This window comes from Coloeus monedula (assembly GCF_965178545.1).
Source record: "Coloeus monedula genome assembly, chromosome: 6".
Taxonomy (NCBI): Eukaryota; Metazoa; Chordata; class Aves; order Passeriformes; family Corvidae; genus Coloeus; species Coloeus monedula.
Genome location: NC_138786.1, coordinates 39,461,821 through 39,484,625, shown reverse-complemented (window position 1 = coordinate 39,484,625; position 22,805 = coordinate 39,461,821). Strand labels below are relative to the sequence as shown.

General features: G+C 35.7%; 1 protein-coding gene across 4 annotated transcripts in view; it reads left to right on the top strand.

Moving 5' to 3' along the window:
• RALGAPA1 (Ral GTPase activating protein catalytic subunit alpha 1) overlaps positions 1–22,805 on the top strand; it is a 132,184-nt gene that overhangs the window by 91,767 nt on the left and 17,612 nt on the right. For all 4 annotated transcript variants that reach the window (XM_082283864.1, XM_082283863.1, XM_082283861.1 and 1 more), the window contains 2 exons: positions 4,685–4,843; positions 6,750–6,877. In XM_082283864.1, coding sequence (XP_082139990.1) covers positions 4,685–4,843; positions 6,750–6,877 — 287 coding nt within the window. The remainder of the gene's footprint in view (positions 1–4,684; positions 4,844–6,749; positions 6,878–22,805) is intronic.

Here is a 22,805-nt window from a genome sequence, read left to right as displayed (position 1 = left end):
TATTTTAGGACTTTTTATTATTTATATTACTGCAGTGACTTATGTCTCTGCTACTGATTTGCCCTTTGTTAGGCTTACTGTGATGTATGCACATAAGAAGTTGTAAATTCAGGAAAGCAAGGTCAGGAAATAAGTGTGAAGACAACTGGTGGTGAGTTTTGAATAACCATTAACACAGAACTCAGTCTTGACAGCTGTCTATTCTGTGTGCACTAAATCCTATTCTGTTAGATAACACTGGGACCACACCTTCTTGGGAAATCATGGTTTTGTCTGTCCTTAAGGTTTCAATGAGCAGAGGTGGTTGTAGCTCAGTATCTTTGTCCTACTTGTGTCCAGGGCACTGAATTCTGGGATGCTTCCAATTCAATACAAAGAAATAAAGAACCCAGATTAAAGTTGAAAGAGGTCAGGCCCTGGCTCTCATGTGGTGTAATAATTACAGTGAATGATGGATTCTCAAAGTGTTTGTTGTGCTTGTAGGAGATCTTGGTTGTTTAACACTGCTGAATTTCAAGGTCCTCAAGTGAAAAATTGAGAAGAAATTTGAAATTCTTCTTTCTAAAAAGTTTATGCAAAACTTAGCAGATGAAGTAAGCCAGGAAAGCTTTTCAAGTCAATTTCAGGTATCAGATCTCTTCCATGAATCGAGTGTTGTTGATGAGTCAAGTTACCACCATTCACGCTTTTTCAGAAGCTTTGTTTGCTGACCAAGGCGAGGACATCTGAAAGAAGCAGTAAGGAGTACTGTGTTAGTAGTGTCAGAGCTGATTCTGATCTAATCTTGAAAAAAAGAACAGAATGACTTATCTAGAACTTAGTTATTCTCCAAACATAAATATTAAATCAGCAACACACAGCCTTGGTTTTTTGTCTATTATTTTTTTCAGTCATCTGACCACCTATAATAGAAGCAAGGTTTTGATCCTGAGTACTTTTCATTTTGTTATATACCACCATTCATACTTTATACCATCATCCGCCTACTTGCACCCTCTGATTTTGACTCTTAATCCACTACATGTCACAGAGATGCCATTCTACATTTGACTCAAACTGGGTCATTGCCAGATCATTCTGGATAGTAATATGAGGTGAAATACATTTGACAAGACTTGGAACTCTGAAATAATCTGATTCATTTTCCTCTGAAGAAGTTTCTGGTTTTAGCCTGGAATGTATTCTCACACTATGAGTATTAAGTAAACTTTGAAATTGGAAAGAAAAGTTGCTGATGGCTTTGGTACACTTGGCATCCAAAAATATGTGTCCCTTGTCAGTAATCCTGCTGAAATAACCACACAGTACACTTCTATCACAGCAAAATCTGTATCAGTCTAATGTGAAAGCATGCATCAGTAGTGCTGCTCCATCTGGGTAGCTTTCACAGAAGTGCAAGAACTCGTGTCCTATCTGATTAATTGCAGGTATCAGTAACAGGTACACAGGGGCAACCTCTGATAAATTCAATTCAGAGGTAGTGATGCCCTCAAGAAGCTGCAATATCTAAACTCTCTATATGTTCTGGAGTTAAAAGCTATTTATTTGGCATGTACATTGTCACCATTACTTGTTTCTAACGGTGTATGAGTTTATTGTCTCTGAGTCCAAAGATGGCAAGTAAAGGAGGAATAATTACTTTAGTAAGTAGTTCAATATTGCTGAATTATGAATGGTGCAGTGCAGTGATGGTGTATTGGTGCCAGTTCTGCTTTTTGGCAGTTGGGTCAATGAGTTCAGTCCATGCTCCAGATGGCCATCCCTCAAGATCATGTGGGTTTTTTACATTCCACAACACTTCATGTCCAAACTGATTTGCCTCATGCTTTCTCTTTGGCTAGGCAGCCTCGTTCTCCTTGAGCTTTTTGCTTGCTCTAAGTGCAAGCCAGTCAATCCCTGATACCTTATCATTGTCGTATTTCAACAGCTATTTTGACCATCACTTCGCTGAGGAAGCAAAATGGGAATTTTTTTTTAATCTGAGGTGCAATTCCTCACTGACATCTCTGGTTTGAGATGTGACAACCCTGCTTTCCACTCCTGTCATGCTTTAAAAAAAGGTGCCAACAAGTTGTTTTCTTGGGCTATGTTTGAGACCAGTACAGTGAAATGAGCTGAATTTAAAACAAAAACCTGGCATGTACTTCCCCCACTTGGATCACATCTGTGATCCATTTGAAAAACTATCTCATGCCTGAAGAGAGAAACTGGTTAACTGTGGCCAAAGGAGAGGAGGCCAAGGATAACAATTTATTAGACAGCGATGCTGGAGGAGACTGAAGTGAAGCTGAGCTTTGTGTAAACTTAAAAGATAGAACTCTACCCTGATGAAAATCAATGGATGAGGCTGTTCTGGTGCCACAGTGCAAGGTTTCTTTAATTAATGTTTTGCTACAAAATGAAAAGGTTAGAAGGCGAAGTTGCTTTTCTGGTGATTTTGGGGGGTTGGAGGGTTTTTTTGTTGTGTATTTTGAAGTTTATCTTTTCAAGTCCTCCAAGCTATAGCCAGAAAAGAAAAAAACAACTAAGTGTGCTTCATATCACTCTCTTACTGTACTTATTGACTTTATTACTTTCTACAGTTACAGGAAAAGAGGTTGTAGTGATGTGGAGGTCAGTCTCCTCTCTCAGGTAACAAGAGACAGGATGAGGAAATGGCCTCAAGTTACACTAGGGGCAGTTTAGACTGGGTATTAGGAAAAACTTCTTAAGAGTTGTCAAATATTGGAACAGGCTACCCAGGGAAGTGGTGGAGTTGTCATCCCTTAAGTTATTTAAAAGATAATATTGATGTGGTGCTTAGTGACATGGTTTAGTGATGGACTTAGCAGTGTTAGATTAACAGATGGACTTTATGATTTTGGAGGTCTTTTCCAGCCTAAATGATTCTATGATTCTAAGGTAGGAGAGGTTCAATTTTGCAGTTAATTTTCTTTTATGATGTTTGTCATTGTTAAGTATTATCCAAGGTTCCTGCAGCTGCTGTTTGCATGTTGCACATCAGCCATTCAGGTTGCTGTCTGGCTTTATTCTAATCTAGTAGAATAAAGCTCAGTGTAGTGACTGTTGTTATAACCTATTCTTTTGCTGAGTTTGGTTTAAGTGTTGGTGCAGGAGCATCCCTAACTAAATGTTGTTCAAAATAATTCAGCCATCTACACAAGATGCAAGAACAGCTGACTTCAAAGGCACCACAGCCATTGTAGTGTAGGTGTATGTACAGTCTGGTCCAGGCGAAACAAATGACTTGTTGAGCATCAAAGAAGAGATAGGGTTTTGAAGCCACCTGTCCTTTGCCTAGTCCAACATGGAAGAAAATCCTTTTTTTGCAGAAATACAACCCCGTTCTTCAGTCTGATACAATTTAAAGATAACAGAGAAGAGCCGAGACAGCTTTTTCCCTTTTTTCATTTTTTTTGGTTTTTTTAAGTCTGCTACTGACAACTGGTGTAAGCTCTCAGATAAGACAAAGGTAGCATTCCAGGAGGTTTCATAAAATAAACAAGTGAATAATTGCAATTAAATTTCTCTGAAGACTGTGCATGTGTTTTGCTTTTATTTAAAGTGCAGTTGTGTTCTGAAAGTGCTATGGCAAATTGTTGGCTTTTTATATGGAATAGCTTCTTGTATGTGCTCAGATTGGAATTTTAGGTTACCTGTTAGCAGCAGTTCACAGTGCAGTCCTTTGAATAATATCAAGGCAATTGTTTGACAAATTCCACCTACCTAAAGCTGAAGTTGGAAACAAGCTGAAAACTGAGGGTGAAGACATTTGTCAATAACTAGTGATGCACTAGGAGATAAAAAAGATATTCAAGTTTGAATTTTCAGAAGTAACCCTTACTGGAAAGAATCTCCCATTTAATAATCTGAATGTATTTGATCAGTATACATAAAGCCTCTCTCCATGATGTGAACATTTGTTGTCAGATGATAATGTTTATCAGAAGGAGTGTTTTGGATCTTCAATGCAGATAATTCCAGAGTGTTCAAGGAATTCCTTAATCTGGTTATATGATTACATCTGAGGATACAGCATGGATTTTGAGGAACCCATTCAGCCATTCTGAGCCGTTTTGTAGTTTGTGGGGGAGCAGGGTGTTATTTTACAAAAGTATACAGATTTCATTGAAAAGGAGCATTTATCTTAGTTATTCTGGGGGCTATGGAGAATGCAGTAGCTATTCTCCTTTAAAAGCTTTTTGTTTGTGGTAGGCACTTTGGAATTTGGCTAGAATGATGAGGTTAACTTCTCAGATATGTAGCTTTTAAACAGATGTTCATTCATATACTTTAGAAGTTCATACAGAATTTAATAGTTTTCTGCCTATCCGTGATGGCAATCTTAAACACATTTTAGTAAATCAGGTTGAACCACTCTGCATTCTTGAGATAGTATCAACAAAATGTTAGCTTTCAGCAGAAAATGGATTTTCACATATATGTTAAATTAAAGGGAAATTAACACCAATGTATAAAAATCTGTAGCACAAACCAGTACTCTCAACTAATACACTGAAATTGTAAAAGAACTGTACTGTACTTTGCTTATTTTACTCATTTTTCTTCATGTGTTTTTAGTGGGTTTGTCCTTTTAAAATATGTACATTTAATATAGCTGTGTGGCTATAGAATATTAATTAAGAATATTTAAATTGATGGCATTTTATCCCTGGTTTTCCAGCTAAGACATTTAGGAAATGATGAAGTACACATTGTCTGGTCAGAACATACTCGAGATTATAGAAGAGGAATAATTCCAACAGAATTTGGTGATGTTCTTATAGTTATCTATCCCATGAAAAACCATATGTTCAGTATCCAGATCATGAAAAAGCCTGAGGTAAGAGTTTGTTTTCTTTTGTGTTCCTTTCATGTGTTTAACGTGAACTGAGTTTTGTTTAGAATCGGAGGTTTTGGTATAATAGATTGATCCAACAAGGTGATAGACAGTTGCAGTGGTGGTAGGAGGGAAAAGGAAGAGCTGAGTGAGTACAGTGTATAGGAAAATACGTAACTTGGAATTGCAAAGGCCTGATGCTGTAAAGTATATCTGCTACCCACATATTCTGGAAACAAAGCTAGAATATTCTGCATAATAATTTAAATATTACAGTAAACTTGTCAAATCTTTTATCAAATTTGATACATAACTGAGGTAGTTGAATAATGGCCTGTTCCAACTTCCTCCGTCCACATCATATTCCCCCTTTTTTCCTCTCAAACCTATTTTTTACTTTCTTCTTAACTCCACACAAGAATTTGGAGATGAATTCAGTAAAGCAAGACCATTCAGCCCTTAGGCATATGAACACACATTCTTTCTAATGACTGTTCCTCAAATGTCAGTGCTGACCCTCTTCTTAAAAACAGTGGTTTAGGGTAGTGAACACTGACTGAGTAAAAGTAGTCATGAGTTTTTGTACTACCTAACTTCTGTGTGCGCTGTCACTTGCCATGAATTTCTATACTTTAAGTGTTAAAACTGTTACTACAAGCACTAATATTAATAAATGAGGTATGACATAAATAGGATTACCTCTTTATGATGATTGCCTCTATCTATTGATAGGCCCGAAATAATAATCAGTCTTGTTACTGTTGGATTACTTACATTTTTAACTAATAAGTATATTCTTTCTTGTACTGCTTTAAGTACAAATAGTTCTGTTATTGGGAGCATGCAGGTTAAGAAGGAAAGCAAAAACTGCTGAAAACAGGGATTATTATTAGTCCAAAAATAAGTCCTTGTATGTGAAAAAAGTGCCTTCCATTAGATTTCAGTATTCTCAAAACTACGTTAAATGACTAATTGCAAAAATAATACAGGGGTCTAAAATTCCTTTGCAGCATTTGTTTCCTCTTAGCAGGAAGAATATTGAGTGTACACTCGGCTCCCTTTGCTGAGCTGATGCACAAATTTTGGTGCTCTTCTCCTGCTTTACGTCAGCAGCTTCAGAACTTTATTCACATGTACAGGAAATGAAGATACTTAATACTGAATGCTTTTTTGTTTTTTTTTTTTTTAATTGCAAAATGATGATTGATTAGAGAGAAATGTGATGCCAAAACATAAGATCTGTCTGTTCTGTTCAGCTTTTGGAGGCTAGCTGTACTAAATATTGAGGTTTTCCACTGATCTCACGAATATGGTTTTACAGTTAGTCCCCAGAGAGGCTAAACATTCACCACGGATTTCTTCTCTAAAGGGCTTTTATAGTCTTTTTGTTTAGGTAATGTAGAAAGGAAGAAGAACAGATAGAAGAAAAAAAGAGAAAATAGGAGGTGAGGGTCAATACACCAATAATTGTATGTAAGTTGGTCCTTATAGACATGTTAAGAACTAGAGCCATGATAAAAATTTTTTTAAGATTTGAATTATTTCTTTTGCTTCCTACCATCTACAATATTATCATCTAGCCTTTCAACTTCATACACATCATATGCATGACTGTTCCTAGGACTTTTGCAGCGAATGTTGGAAATTATCTTTGATGAGACATAGTATTCAAATAGTTGCTTAATTTTTTTCAAATCCTGTGTTATCTGTTGCCAAGGATATCAAGCAGTTATATGACTGTGTATTTCCACAAGAGAAAAGGTCTGACTTGCAACACAATAACTGGTTTGATTATCTAGCAATGAGGAGGGAAAAAGACATATATTTGAGTGCTCTATTGTTAATGTTGATTGCTAATTGTTATAGCTACGATCTTACTTTATGTTGAACTTCTTAATTTTTTATTCAGGTTCCATTTTTTGGTCCACTCTTTGATGGTGCTATTGTGAATGGAAAAATTCTGCCTATTATGGTTCGTGCAACAGCTATAAATGCAAGCCGTGCATTGAAATCATTAATCCCATTATACCAAAACTTGTATCCTTTCACTCAAATGGTTTCCAAGGCATATACATTCCCTTGCAGTTCTACAGATATTATCTTCATGTTTTCTTTTTTTTTTTTAGATTAATTTAGGGAAAATATTTTATTTAAATTGTGATGGTGCCCTTAGGGAACTTAAACCCATAGAAGAGCATTCAGATGAAGACCACCTTTTAAAAATTAAATAAATAATAGATTAAGTGTTGAAAAATTGCCTGTTCCTAATGTTTTATACCATGAACTTGTCACTTTTTGTTAACAAAATTTTTTTTTTGTATGTAGTCTTTCTAAAATAGCAATATCATGATGTTAATAATCCTTCTTTCCTTAAGATATTAGGTATTTATCCAGTATTAGTGTGACTTAGTTTTATTTTCGAGTTCCAAGAATGCTGCTTTCCTTCAAGGTGAGAAGTTTATTAAACTTCTGTCATACAGATTTTGTTACTCAGCTCAGAATACAAAGTTGATGTCGAAATCATGTTAGTGTCTTTGTAAATGTGTCAGAAAAGGCTGTCTCGTTGTTGTTGTTGTAACTGTATTTTTGGAGGGGCTGTTCTTGGAAGAATAGATTTATCAACCATAAATTAAAAAACATAAGGTAAGTCAGTCACTTATACCCTTTTCCCTATTTAAGATTGAGTTCTGTTATATACCTATTAGTTAAATTAACAAGAAGTTTTTGTATTTCATAAATTGAAAGATAAGTTTAAATTTTGATCCAAAAGAATTCTGTGCTTATTTTCCAACCAAGCTGTAAATGCTTGTCATGTGATAGATTGTTGCTAAAATACTGTTTTTTCTATTGGTGACTGTTAATACTTGCAGAGTTTTGGATTAGATATGATGAAATGGATTTACAGATGAATGATGGATGTGTTTTATGTGATCACATTAAGTGACGTTTGTGCCATTTCTGTAGATGACACATGTTGATTCATTGTATTTTCATGTTTGGAAAGGTCCGATCTTTCTGTCATTACTCAAGTAGCTCAGTCAAAGAATTTAAAATGTATTATCGTCATCAACAACCATCAAAAGTGATGGTTTAGAGCATTATATTGATGTATAGTGATGAGCAATTGGAAAACTATTTACTTTGAAACAGTAAACTTGCAGTACCAAAAGAACCCCACAGACTTGTAGGTTTAAACTTCATAGAATATGAAAGGTTTGTTCAATTCCTTGGATGTAGCTTGCCGGCTCAATGTCTAGGAATCAGCCAGTTCCAGAGAACTGTGCACTGCTTTTTTATTCAGTTTTCCAAATTGCACTTCTTAATATGCATCAAAGCACAGTATGTCATTTATGACATAGTGTGGCCTCCATTAAAATGCTGATATATCTCCTAGTATGGTTAGCATGGTAAGTGGAAAGCATTATGTGTATCTGATTTTAGGGAGCATTGGTTGGTGGATTTCATGTCATCACTTGGTAAGCCTACGAAGTACCAGTTGGCTGGGCACTGATACTAAAGGGTGGCTTTGTTGAGTCGTCAGTGGAATTCTTTTTCCACCTGGCTTGGAGAATCTTAGATTTACTGTTTGGTGTAATAATTTAAAAATTAAAATGGGGTTGTGGGAAGTTCTTTAAAAGCTGTTTGCTTGGTGTGAAATTAGAAAAAACCTCAAACTTTCCTGGCTTGAATTAGGCTCTGATGGAGTCAGTTGTGTCACTGGAGAACAGCAAAAAATGCTAACTTCAAAGTCTGTCCTAAGTCTCAGTAGTTTAAAAACCTCTTGATGAAAAATGTCGTGGACATGCTCTTGGTGTTCAACCTATGGCCAGACTTGAGGCCAAGAAGGAATTTCTCTCATACAAGAATGGCTAAAACTGGTGGATGTTTCCTGTAACATGGACATAGTCTGTTATCTAGGAACATTTGAAAGTTGAATCTAATTATGTTCCTGCGATAGCACAGAGCTGAAGACGTCAAGGACTGTCTTTATTGTCCCCTGCTTTTTTCCTCCGGGATATTTTAGCTATGGCTGCAGCAGTTCACTGCTGGCTTTTAAGTTTGTAGTCGACTAAAGGGTGTGGGGAACAGGCGTATTTTATGGTCTGTGGTTAAATAGCTTTTCTGGAGACACTACTGGAATTAATGTCTCTTGCAGAAGACAGACAGGATTCACTAATCAAGGTGGCCTTTCCTCATGTTGGAGTATTGCCGGAGCAAAGAAAAAAAGCTCTCAGAGTGATGAAAACAATACATTTGAAGAGGGAGGGAAAAGGGAACAAAAAAGCTATGTTTCAAAAGGTACATGAAATGGAAAAGTGAAGCTGATGATCAAGGATTTGCACAAGTCCAGGACCATAACAGTGTCAGTGAAAGAGAATCTGGACATGATGTTCTTGAAACTGATCTTCATTTACTTACTTATAAGTGTCTAATATACTGAGCAGTGTTAGTTTATTAGGAACTCAGATGATGATATCCAGTTGAATGTGGATGTTAAGGGCACAAGAGTACTTGAGACTTGTCAAACAAAACAGATGTCAGGCACTACATTTCTGTATTAGCTCTTCTTATTACAGTAGTAAACCAGCAGAAATAGTTAATTTGAAAGCCAGCATCAGTGTACGGATACCTCTCTGTCTGCAGGTATGTGGTTTGTTTTATGGTGCTGTGTAATACATGGTGGGCACTTTTTAACGTAGTACAGACTTAAAGATATATATGTAGGCCTGTGCTTATCCACTTTTGAAGAATGTTTATAGTATCACATTGTAGATCTTGTGGTGACAGATCACTGTAAACTCTTAATTAAAGACTGTGTTGATTTGCTTGCGTATGGGATGGGAAAAAATTGGCACTGAGGTTGGCCCTCCTACTTCCAAGGAGAGCTTATCTACCATCCGAAACAGTGCATTTTCTAAGTGCAGACCTGACTGAAAAAATCATCTGTCATTTGTAATCAGCAGGGATATTCAGACCTCTTCACGTAACCTGATTGCAACTTTTTCCTTAATGCGCTGGTCTGTTAATCACAATGTGGCAATGGTAGTATGTGTGAATGGTATAATAATGGTTGCATGGATACCAGAAATTCTGCTCATCTCCCTCTTACTGCCATCTCCAGCTTTGAGTATGTGTTGTACAGTCTGAAGTAGCTTTCTGAGACTGACATATTCTGTCAATCAGCTTCCTCTTTCTGACATGATTTTGACATTTCTGATAGGATACTTAGATAGCAAAACACTTTGAAGGTTTGATTTGGTTAATGATTTTTAAAGGTTTTATCTGCTCTGCGGTTTTATTGTTTGCTCAGAATACTATAATATGTTTCCGTATGGTCATGTTCTAAGATTAAAAATTTACTAAATTCTTTGGCAAACATTAGTCATGCATGGCAGGTGTCCTTCTTTATTTGGTTCTTGACACGCTCACTGCTGCAGCTGTGTGAAGAGAATATTGCTATTTTGGGTGGAGTTTTTGCATTGGTGTGTAGAATTTGCTTTAGTTTCTGCTTCAGGGGTTCTCTGGTCCCCCAATAATTTTTGGTGGCCTGGCTCTCTTATACTAGTAGCCCCTCAGGAACAGGTGGCACACATGCACACAGAAGGAGGTGACAAACACAAAATACTTGTGGTGTCTTGCTAGTGAAGCAGCAGTAACCCCCTCCCTGTCTCATAGCTGATGTGTTTCTTCTTCTCATTGCATTTACCATTGTCTTAAGAAGTGCATGCTTATCTCCTGAGTATGCTCCAGCTGCATATATGCTAGGAAAACTTCTACCACTCATAAATGCAGGTGCAATAATGGAACTAAATGTTGAGAACAATCACATTTTCATTAAGATGGAGAAGAAAGCCAATATTTAGGGATTGTTAAATATTCTTTATTTACTACATTGCATTGAAATTCTTGTATGAATAGTTTTATTCATGGCTTATGTCTCAGAGCAAGCACTTTGTCACATTCTGAATTCAGAATCAACCATGTGTGGGAAATGGATCAATACTAAATATTTGGAACATTAGAAATTGTGGCTTCATGTAAAATTTTATTTGAACTTCCTGAATAAACAGCAGATGTCAGCCAGATGCCAAGAGGTACATCTTGACATAGTAGGCACCTTCAATGATTCAGCTTTTTGCAATTACTGCAACAAAGCAGGACAAATACTAGAAACCTTGTGGGAGTGAAATTGCAATTGTGAAACAATTAGTGTCACTTTTTTCATTGTACACAAATTCTGGAGTGTTAACAATTATTCCAAACTATCTGCACTTCAGATAGTGCAATTCAGACACTGTGCTTTCTGTCTTAGTATTTCCCTATTACAGATGTTACTTAAGATACATAGTAAGAAGCTAGACACACAGTAAGAAATCCTCTTTAACATCTTTTAAATCTGAAATTTATAGACATTTTAGAATACCTGGAAAATGCATGGCTGTTTTATCCTTAATCATCATAGCATAATTTTCACTTCTTTCTAATGATCTGCAGTCTTTGACCTATTGCCAAGAACTGGTGTTTCTTTTTGGAGATTTTTTTTTTTTTTTTTTTTTTTTTTGGTCACATGAAACCAATTAATTTAAATAGCAAAAAAAAAAAAAATAATGCTGCTTTAATTATTCCATCTAAAAAATGTTATAGAATAAATCTTAATCTGAATGATTAGATAAATTAATCTTTGTTATCAAAACTGAAAATTTGACATCCTTCTAACTTTCTTGATATTGTATGACTTATCAGTTGGTACTTGATGTATTGTAACTAATCTTTTGACAGTTGTCTTCCAGAGAAAGGGAAGGTATTAATCCCATGTGGTGTCTGACAAGCCAGTAACTTATTTATGAATAATGTCTATGAGTGGTTTGTTAAAAGTTTGCTCCATATTAGAAACTGATTGCTCAGAAAAAGCTTTTTTTCTTGAGGTGATACTCAACTGCCCCAAGAAAGGGTTTTATTAGAACTGGTAGTGTCGCTGTCTGTTGTGCCTGCTTGACCATCTCCTGCCTCAAGATAGAATTGCAGGCACTGGAAAAGTGAAGAAAGTGTTCTTAATTAATGACATGCAGTGAGAAAAGTGTATTCTTCAGATTTCTGGCAACATTTGTTTCACTTAATTAAGAATATTTGTTTTATTTGCATTTTCAAACTGTAACTTACGAGGATTTTGAAGATTTCTCACTAGTACAGAAACTTAGAAGTTAAAACTGGATAGCACTGATTTTGGCAGTGCCAGTTTCCCTTCTTCCAATAAGTTTTCTATCTTAAAGCTCCATGAGCATCTGTAAGAAAAAAAGTGAATAGAGTGATACTGCATCAATGACAACTGTGTATCAAAGGGGAGGGGCATATGGATTGCTCACTCTTGTAGTTTTGGTGTAGTGAAAGGAATAATGCATGAAATTATAGTTGCTCTTCTAGTATTTTCTGGCTTAGAATTTTTTTCATCTGCCATATGCCAAGACTGCAAAGTTTGCTGTATTTCTGGTGATATATTTTTGATACAGGACATTTAATAAGGTTTTAACATAGCTGTTCCTCATTTTTTTTTCTGTCATCACAGCTGAGAAGATAACATTAAAATAACACTTGATAAACTTTTTTTAAAACTACTTCATATATTTTATACAAATAATTTAAAATTTCAGAATTTCAGTGAATATTTATTCCATCCCTGATGCCTGCCATTGTAGCCTTATCTGATGTGATTTCAAGTAAGAGCCATGGATGAGTTCATCATATGACCCCTGCTGTTTTTTCCACAAGAAAATACAGTTATTTCTGAAACCTATTTTACTGCTTAGCAGTGGAAATTGTTTTCCTAGTTCAAGCAAGAATCATAAGGTACAGAATATGATTTTCAGTCTTTCCTGTACTTCAAATTGCTCAGTTGTGCTGTTCTCCCAAATCCTAGTTCCGCTGACAACTTATTTGATATTTTAGTAATTATAAATGTGATTGATAAATGAAATGCCTGCATACAATGATGTAACGTGAAAAACCAAAGATTTCCAAGACGTGTACGAGTATATGATTGTTTAAATGGACTGTTCAGGTATTTCGGTTTCAAGGAGTCATGTAACAATTTTTCTGCATGTGATAAGAAACCTAAATATAAGAGGAAAGTCTTGTATCTGCATATATCTCTATAGAATCGTGCTTGTGTGTGTCTGTGTGTCTCCTTGTAGATATGCAATGCCTGTAATAGCTATATCTTTATTACCTTTACACTACCTTTCCTCTGAAGTAATACAGCAAATTAATGTATTTTCCTGTGTTTTCACTAGTATTTTTGAACAAAAAGAGACTGTTTTAAGGAAAATTGCTGGGAAAACACCAGGAAGATATAATACCAGGTTACTTGTGTGACCATGAATGGCTAAAGTGCTCAGAATGGCAGACCACGAATGCCAAAAAAAGCAAAATGCACAGTAGTTAAATAACTGCTGCATTTAAGAATGTTCACACTCAATATTAATGTTTTAATATGTTATACGGAAAATTAGTACCGTTTGAAATATCTTATCTAAAAGAATTGTATACACAATGACAATGCAGTGTAATAGGATAATCTAAAATAATTTTTGTATGGATAACATCACGTTGAAGTTTGCCCAATTAAAAAAAGGCTAAATGAAAAAAGAGCTAAGATTCCAAAGCATAAATTGTGCTATTTATGTTCATTACGTATGGTTTGAAATCCTGTCTTAGGGACATCTTGCCTAACTATATATCTCATGCTGCTCAGTAAATGAGAAGAGTATTGATTGGCATATGCTGCTTAAATCGATCACCTTGACAGCCAGAATTACAGTAATCTGTCAGTATTAATGACTGTCTTTCAAGCCTTGATACCTCTCCTTTTGCTTGTCTCGTCTTGCCTCAGTTCTGTTTGAAGTGCATTTTCTTGAAACCTCTGGTTTTGTCAGGGTAGGTACTTTTGTAGGGTTTTTTGTCCCCTGAGTCCAATTTATTGGCTTGATCATGCAATTAGAGTTAAAATGCAACACCAGGGAGCAAAAGTAGGCAGTGTTCTGAGTAACAATTGGACCTCAGAGGTAGTGCAAGCCTGTTCTCAGCCATCATTTATTAGTTACCTGTTGAAAGAATAGGATTGTTTTGCAATGAATAATTCCAAAGCATCACTTTAAATGCCTTTGATTTTAGCCACTAGAGACAACTGATTGAGCCAGCATTTGTGATAGGCTTTTAAACTCTTGCCTTAGTGTTTGTCATATAGACACTTCAAATAACTGCTGGAGAAATACTTGCAGATGTGTGTACCAAGCTGCTGCGTTTGCTACATTTTCATGTAGTGAACATAATTTCACAAAATTTCACTTGGTTTTCATGCATTTTTAATTTGAGGAGTGAGTGGAAGCGTGACATTGTATTGTTGGTCACAACTCTTGGAATGTGATCATCCAGACAATTCCTGATCCACCAAGTGGTCCATCCATCAGATCCATGTCTCTCAAATTTAGAGACAAGGATATCATGTCAGACAGTGTCAGATGCTTTGCACAAATGCAGGTAGATGACATCAGTTGCTCTTGCCTCATGCACCAGTGCTGTAACACTGTAGTAGAAGGCCACCAAATTTGTACATGATTAGTCCTTAGGACAGCCATGTTGGCTGTCTCAAATCACCACCTTATTTCCCATGTGTCTTAGTATAGCTTCCAGAAAGATCTGCTCCATGACCTTGACGGGCACTGAGGTGAAACAGCCTGGCCTGAAGCACATGTTAAAGAGGTGCAGTTTAAGCGCATGGGTTTAATAATGCTGTTGTTATCACAAGATATCTACAACATATTTTAATAAGTAGTACCACTTTATTTATTAGCTACTCTTCCCTAATGAAATGCATGAGACTCTCCTCAAAGTGGTAAAAACACAAAATACCAAGTATGCAAAACTGATTGACTGTAGTAATGTAGTTTTATACTATTAATTGCACTTATAAAGACCTGAGTGCTCTGTTAGTGTTGTGGACAGTTGTGGGGGAGACTCAAATATTTTTGTACTGTTTGGAAAAATACATTCTAGATTCTTTTACTTCTACATTCTTTCATAAATATAATTTATCCAACTGAAGGAGAAATATTGGTTCTACTGATTTCTCTACAAAATATGCCGGCGGCATTCTCCTTTAGCATAGAAGGAGGGCAGTGAGCTATCCTGAAAAGCAGTGATGTGCTTTATCAGCCTCCTAGAACTTCTGAGTCTGGATATGTCAGTACAGATCACTTGACAGAAGGGAAGTTTTCTTTGTTGCAACATATTTTTAAGGGAGAAAATTTTTGTATACTGTAAGCTGAAAGTTAGTAGTGAAATTGCTCATTATAAAATGTGTTTTAGAAGTCTATAAATCCCTTTCTTAAACAAAAATTTGCAGAGAGAAGGCTACAAGTTCTTAAACTGGAATGAAAAAGATAAACTAATCCATTGTTACACAGAGTTGATTGCCTTGTGTGTAACACAAAGTGACAGGTTTTTTGTTAATACCTACTTAACCTTATTAATTAATTAAATATTTGGGGTAACAAAAGCCCTTTGTTAAAATGTTATGGCTCTTGCCCCCTTAAGGTGTTAAAATTCATACAGATTTCTTTGATGCCTCTCAGAAGTCTGTGAATAAAAGCCTGGAAGATTAAACAATTTTTCCTGATATTTCTAAGATGTAAAGAAAGAAATGTTTTTAAACTATTTAAGCCCTGTTTTTACATTGCAAAAAAACAGCATTGTGTATTGATTTAATCCTTTCTTGTTATAAATTCTCATAATAGATAAGGGATGTGCAAACAACTTGCAATATTTGTATGTTAAAACACAAAACCCCATGTATATATAAAAATAAGTATATGGCATTGCATTTGGTTGATTCTGATATTTAAATTGGTAGGAAATGTGGGAGATTATTTATAACAATCAAAACTGGCAAAACCGTAATGGACGTGAGATAGACTAATGTTTTCGGATGAGTTGAATAAGATATTGGCAAACTGTTTCTGCATCATTCTGCATATGGTAATCAAAACAGTTGGGGCATGCTTTCCAGTGCCAACAGAGAGATTAGAAGATGATAGGTACCAAAAAAAAATAGATCAGTAGAAACTAGCACATTGGTTGGCTTTGTCCTCCTACAGGTCTGTTATTTCAGTTACTGAAAAAAGGGCTTGTATATAATACCTGGTGGTATGTGGAAATATCTAGCTGGAGATTGAATGTACTTCATGTAAAAATATTCACCAGGGTCAAAATTATAACACCAAAGGTTATAGTTTATTCCGTATGTGCCACAGACATAGTAGGAAAATGGAATAAGCTAACATAAAGCAAGGATTAAAAGTTAGTGTTACAGTAATTGGAATTACCATATGGCAGTCTGAAGGACATGAGTCCTAATCATAGCCTGGCCAGTCAAATTAATCTCAATACACTTTCTAGACATTGAGAAAATAGTTTAATTGCCGATTAACTGCATCTGAATAGATCCATGGGTCACAAATACATCTCTCTCCTTCTGAATGCTTCTTCTCCCAAACACAGAAGAATGCATGCTATTAGAAAATCACTTAATTTCGGCTTGCTAAACCATAGTTACCATCCATCTGTTCATGCCAATTGTGGAAAAAGGTCAGTTTTCAGCAAAGCCATGCATTTCACAGAAGGTATGTGAAGTGAAATTTCACAGGGGACACGATGGATCCTGATTCTTAGTGATAAACCTTAGGGGCCAGCAGGGTTGGCATATGGTTCAGCATGATATGAAGGCTTGGGTTCCCTGGCTTCACTTCTTTGGCGTGGAACTGATAAAACCTGGCTCTTAAGTATTGTTTCACTGGACACCAATCATGGGCAGCAGGAACTGCCCACTTAACTCTCTGTGGGAAGGAAGCCCGGGCTGTGTTCACAATAGTACCATTGTAGTGCTGCAGACTGCTCTCAACAGCTTGACAGCATTTGGGAGGAGGGCGAAGGGGCTGCTTTGCTAATTGCTGTTCAAAATAGAAAAAGAGCAAAATATCTGAAAATTCGTATTTGTTTTCTCTATTTAAATAGAAGCCTGACTTTGAGTTTTAAAAATGATTTTTAAACTTGACTTTGCTGCCCTCCATAGAGACTTGTAAGTAGATTATCTGCTATTGGTACTGCAGCAACCCAAGGTAAAGAGAAAACCTTCTCATCAACTATAAAATTTTAAAAAGGTAGTTGTAAAGTTCATTAAAGTACATATTGGAATTAATGACAGAATTTCTCATTAGAGAAGTTTCTTTTGTTACTAGTAGTGTGGAATGGCAAATGAACATGTACCTGTATGTGCAGTCTTTTTACTGGACAGTATTTAATACTAATATAATTTTTGTGTAATTTTGCAGTTTGCAGTGATTTCTTCATGAAAAGACACTTGCTGTTTTTCTCATCAATTAATATGTCTATATTTGCAGAGAAGGTATTTAAAGTAGAAATTTAAATATCTGAATGCATGAAAACAGTAAGCTTAAGCATTCATGCTAATACCAGAGAGAAGAGAACTAGTTTTGCTTCCGTGTTCTTTACACCTATCAACCTTAATTACTGGAGTTAAAACTGATGTAATGCCAGATGTCAAAATGAGGATAAATCCCTCTCCCAACATCAGGAGTTAGTTTGTGTGGTTGCAGTTCCCCTCTGGCCTGTAGTATTCCATGTTTGTTGCAGTTATCACTTCAGCCCACACCTTAACATCTCTCGTTGGTATGTTTGGTACAACAGCTTTAATAAACTTCAGTCCCATGGCTGGTGGCCCTGTGCCTCCCCTACTGCCTCCTGCAAACCCACAGCTGCCAGGTGAGCGCTTCTGTCTGACCACAGGATCAGCGCTCCATCACTCCAGAGAGAGCCTGAAGCAGTGGCAGCTGTAATGGGCTTCAAAACAATTAGCACAACATACCTTATAGATTCATTGATTCCCATCTTGGATACATTAGTAAGACAAATCTTCCCTCTAAGTCGGGATGGGAATTCTGCCTGCATATGGGCTTCAGCATGGTTTTCTTCACTGCTTTGTTTTCATGTCCATAGCCTGTTACTAAAACATGGACAAGTGGAGTATTTTTAAATACTGTCATCATTCATCTAGCCACCCAGCCAGAGTTATAGTGTTGTCCTTCCAATCCTGCTAGCCATTTGATCTTCCTTTTTAACTCCATGTTAAAATGCAGTTCATGGTTTGTAGAACCAACAATACACTGTAAATGGTACCGAAACTGGTACTTTCTGCTATATGTTTGTATTAGGATGCTCCTGCTATATTTCAAACACATAATTCATTGAATGCCCATTCTTCCTCTTACTTCAGAGTAGATTATATTTAAGTCGAGATTAATGGATAGATTCTGATGTTAAAACCCAGTCTCTGAGCCTGTCATTCCCTAGAGGCATATAGTGCATTAGTTTAAGCCAATGTGCTGCTTATCATAGATACTCTGACACTGTCTTAAATGACAGTTTACTGTACTTTGTAGCTGCTTACTCTGGTAATAAAATCACTATATTGTGTTCTTGATAATTACAATATTAAATAGAAACTTAATTGGATTACTGCACATTTAGATACAGATAGTTCTTAAGTAATTGTCCACTGTAAAATTTCTGATACTCATTTTTTCTCTCATGCAGTGTGTTCTGTCAGAGTCTAAGCTTAATATGTAGTTCAGTCACCTTAGATGAAAAAGTGCTGAAAAGAAATCTGCAGTGGGATGTTTCGGTGCAAAGGCGTATCTTCTGTCATACAGGTTTTCACTTGAACTTCTTGGTTTTTAAATCCTTCCATAAGATGCTTTCGTTTGCCAAAGTCCTTAATATAAAATAACTTCTGGGTTCTACAAAGTTGAAGAATTTGATAAGTAGTATTTATTTTGATTTTTTTCCCCTTAACTTTGAAATTGCTAGAAGTCTGAGTATAATTTTTGTCATTTTTGCTGCCTAATCAGATGAAGAGAATTATAATTAATTCAGTATTTCTTTTTATATTATTATCTTAAAAAGAACCCCAACTTTTTTATATAATTGGTTTTTATATAGTTCATATTCTAAAGAATATACTGAAATTAAAATTTATTTTAAGTTCAGCTCACTTGCACTTTAATTCTACATATCTTTATAAGCCTTCTGTAAAGGAGCTTGGTGCAGAGTGGTTACATTTTTCATTTCATAATTGAGTGTTTTAAGTGGTTAAGCACAATCCAAATTTTATCCAATTCCAGCTTGTGTTAATGGTGCTCCACTCACACTGCCTTAGCACCTGTTATGGATTTTGAGTCATCTGGCAGCCCGTGGGACTTAGATAAAGAAGTACCAGGTGTCCTGCCTGTCTCTTAATTGAGACGCAATGTAAACAATATAGACTTGGCAATATGGTTATAGAAATGGATTAAAGCCCAGCTTTGTCTGCACTGATGAATCACAGCTTTTTCTTCCTAGAAGATGTTGTAAACCACTGATGAATTTAGCAAGCTGTAAGATCTGGTGGAACAACATAAAAGTAAACAATACAAGGATTTTCCTAGAAGGACAGTGTTGCAGAATGTTAAATGTTTTTTAATGAAAATGCAAGCATCAATTAGAATTTCTTGCAGTAATTTAGCAATTTTGAAACTGCCCACACTGTAAAAATGAAGATTCTTACATAAATTCAAATAAAGTCAATGCCTTTCAATATGTAGTGTGTTAGTAAACTAGGCAGAAAACAATACCATTGACTTGGAAACACTCAATGACTGCAACTTTATCTAGCCTACACTTACCTTGCAGGACTTTTAACCATATAACCATGGAGTAGATATAATGTAAATTATCTCCTTTAACTATAAGATAAATAATCTTAAATAAAAAAACTCCTCCAAATGGCAAAAGTGCCTGATAATACTTAATTTATCACAGATTTATTTAACTGTTTAGTAGTGTAAAAAATTAGAAGTAATTTTCATTATATTTATTCAAAGAATGATGCAACTATGTTTTGGAAACAAATTGCAATATCTGGAATGATGGGATTAGTTTGTATAGATTTATCTATTATATATTCCCTTATTCTCTTCATGAAGAAATATACCTCAGAAATTGCTTCAAAAAGCCCTTCGCAGTTACAACTGGAGTTGAAAAAGAATGTCATTTAATATACTAGATAATACATTTTAGGCTTGCTTAAATTCTACAGTCTTGGTCTGTTACTTGTTTTTCATATACATTCTCATTTTATTAGTGAGATATCTGCATTAATTAGTAGATTGTAACATATACATTACTTACTAAATTACTGATTTTGGATAATTAATAGAGCCCCTTGTGCAGTTTTAAAATGTTTTCACCAAATGCAACAAGTTTGCTTTTGAAATACACCTTTCATTTCTCTGAGGTTTATCTCATATTTTTATGAGTAAGAAAATGTATTGTTACATTTTATTGCAAAAGAGCTGTCTTGAAAATATGGTTCAGTTGGAAAAAATCACCTTAAAAGACTGTAAAATTTTTAATTCTTTCACCTGTTTAGTAGTGTCAAGCATAGTAATTTTTTTTCTCTTTAACCTAAATAACTTGCATGAGAGATTAAGAGAATTAACTGAATTCTGTCTTATGAATCATTCATGCTGTGGCTAAGTCCAGTTGTATGTGCAGAAGCTTCTTTCATTTAGAGCATAGCTGCCTAAACAGATGTACGTAGCTAAATACTTATTTGCCATTTTCAATATTGGTAGTAGTTAAGAAAAAAAAGAACCCAGACTGACTTTGAGATATCAAGGTGACTTGAGTAAACAGAAGATACAGCTGGAAGAAAAAAACCCTCTTTATTTGTATACTGTGCAAACTAGATGTGGAAATTACTGAAATGCAATAAATGGGAAACACCATGATACCACTTCTACAGAGTAACTTTTCAGAATATAAGAGAACTTTAACTGTTCCTCTCAGTGTGGCCAGTTGATACTCATCACCCACCTACATACAAAACGCAGCTACTTGCAGGGCTTCCAGCACTGGATCAATAGCAGCCCAACTTACATCCTTAACTCTGAGAGCCAACAAAGACTACAAATTGCTGTGACTCAGTATGAGTTCAGCTGGTTTGACAACCACTGCACAGTCTCTTCTTTTAGAGTGAGATTTCCTAGAAAAAAATTCCATTTCTGTGATGTGTGGGTTTTGTCCAGTGTTCCTGTAGAAGTCAAATTCTGCTGGGGCTAAGTTTTCCTTTCAGCTTAAAATCTTGATCCTAACCTGTACTTGTTATTTTTATAGGGGAGGCAATTCTCCTTTCACACTTGGATGTCAGGAATTGAAATTTACTAGGAAAAATGTGCCAAATAAAATAAATTCTGAGGTTTGTACACCTTTTCGGGCCAGAGAGCAAAAAATTTAAAATCTCTTACCAACATATGCTATTCACTGTGCTTTAATGTTTCATTTTTTACTTTGGTCCCTATTATTCCAGGAGCACTTTTGTATGTTGACAATACTACAGATTTGGTGGGTTTTTTCTATAAAAAATGATGTGTGCTTCTAAATTTGCTGAAGGGGAAAATGTAGTAAATAAGAGAGTTCCTTCTTATGTAGCTTTTCTTAAAATATTGTTAACCTCTTTTATATAAATTGTGTATATGTGCAATTAAAAACCTGTTGCAGGTGTCCATTGATCCTACAAGAAAGTATCTCTAGGTGCAGGATTTTCATTTTCCAGATAAGGATGGAGCAGCAGTTCAGTTTCTGCTTGTCTTAAATTATTTTCCAAATGCCTGGCTGACAAAGTCATACTCTCCACAATCATATCAATATATATTGACTTCTTAGATGATTTTGCTAACAGTTGAAACTGCCAGGGATGCAGCTGCACATGTATTTCTGAGAGTAGTTTGTAATTTAACCTGAAAAAACCCATCTTGCTATTTAGAATTATGTGTTCTAGCTTTTTTTGTAAGATCAGGACAATCATTAAAACCTTGTCATTTTTTCCTAGCTCTGGAACCAAAGCATCTACATACCAATATACAGTAATATCATGGTATACTGCGCATGTATACTGCACATACATACAAATACGCAAGTATGAGGAGGGAAGATTTATGAATAAAGCTTTCATGAAAGTGTCTTACTTTGACACTGCTGAAAGGGTTGTTTCATCAAGTAAGATTTCTTCTGAATCACAGGAAAAGTGCTCATCTATGTAGTCTAATCATTATGATACTTTTCTGGGAGAGAAGAGTCCCCAGATTCCAGTCCATGCTCAGGAAGCATTTGTTATCAAATGGTTTTTGGAGCAGGCTGTAGAATTTCTTCTCCAGCCCATTTGGGAATCTAACACTTAGTAGCTGTGGTAATAGAATACATTGTTGTGAAGTGCTATATCCTTGAATAAAGTCTTGGAAATTTTATTCTATGTTTAAACTATTTTTTTTCTTCATTTTTTCCAGCCTCAGGTTAATGTCATTTTAGGATTGGTATTCCATCAATGACTGTAGCAGTAATCATGGATCCACTCCTTAACTAAAAAATACTAGATAGATTTATTGTAATGCATTTTAGTCAGCTCTAAAACTGAGAAGTGTGAAGAAGAATGGAAAGAAAATATGTAGTCAGAATGACACAGTAAATTGTAAAAAATCAATAATCATAGCAAAGGGAGAGTTTGTGGAGGGGATTGTTTGTGGACACTTGCAGAAACCTGATGCCACACGTAAGAAGACACATAGAAGAAAGTGCAAAAGTGCCTTTCCAAAAATGTCAAGATTGGTGAGAGTGACTGCATTAAGTGACTGGAGGCAAGTGGTTGTGGTAAAATTGATGGAATAGGTATGGGCTATCAAGTTCAAATCAGTAGCCTGCATTTGTGCTAGGGAGTGGCAGACTGATGGCAATATATGAGAGAATGCACCAAGTAGCATATCCAGAAAGTGGATTCTGCAGTTCTCTGAGTAGGTTATAA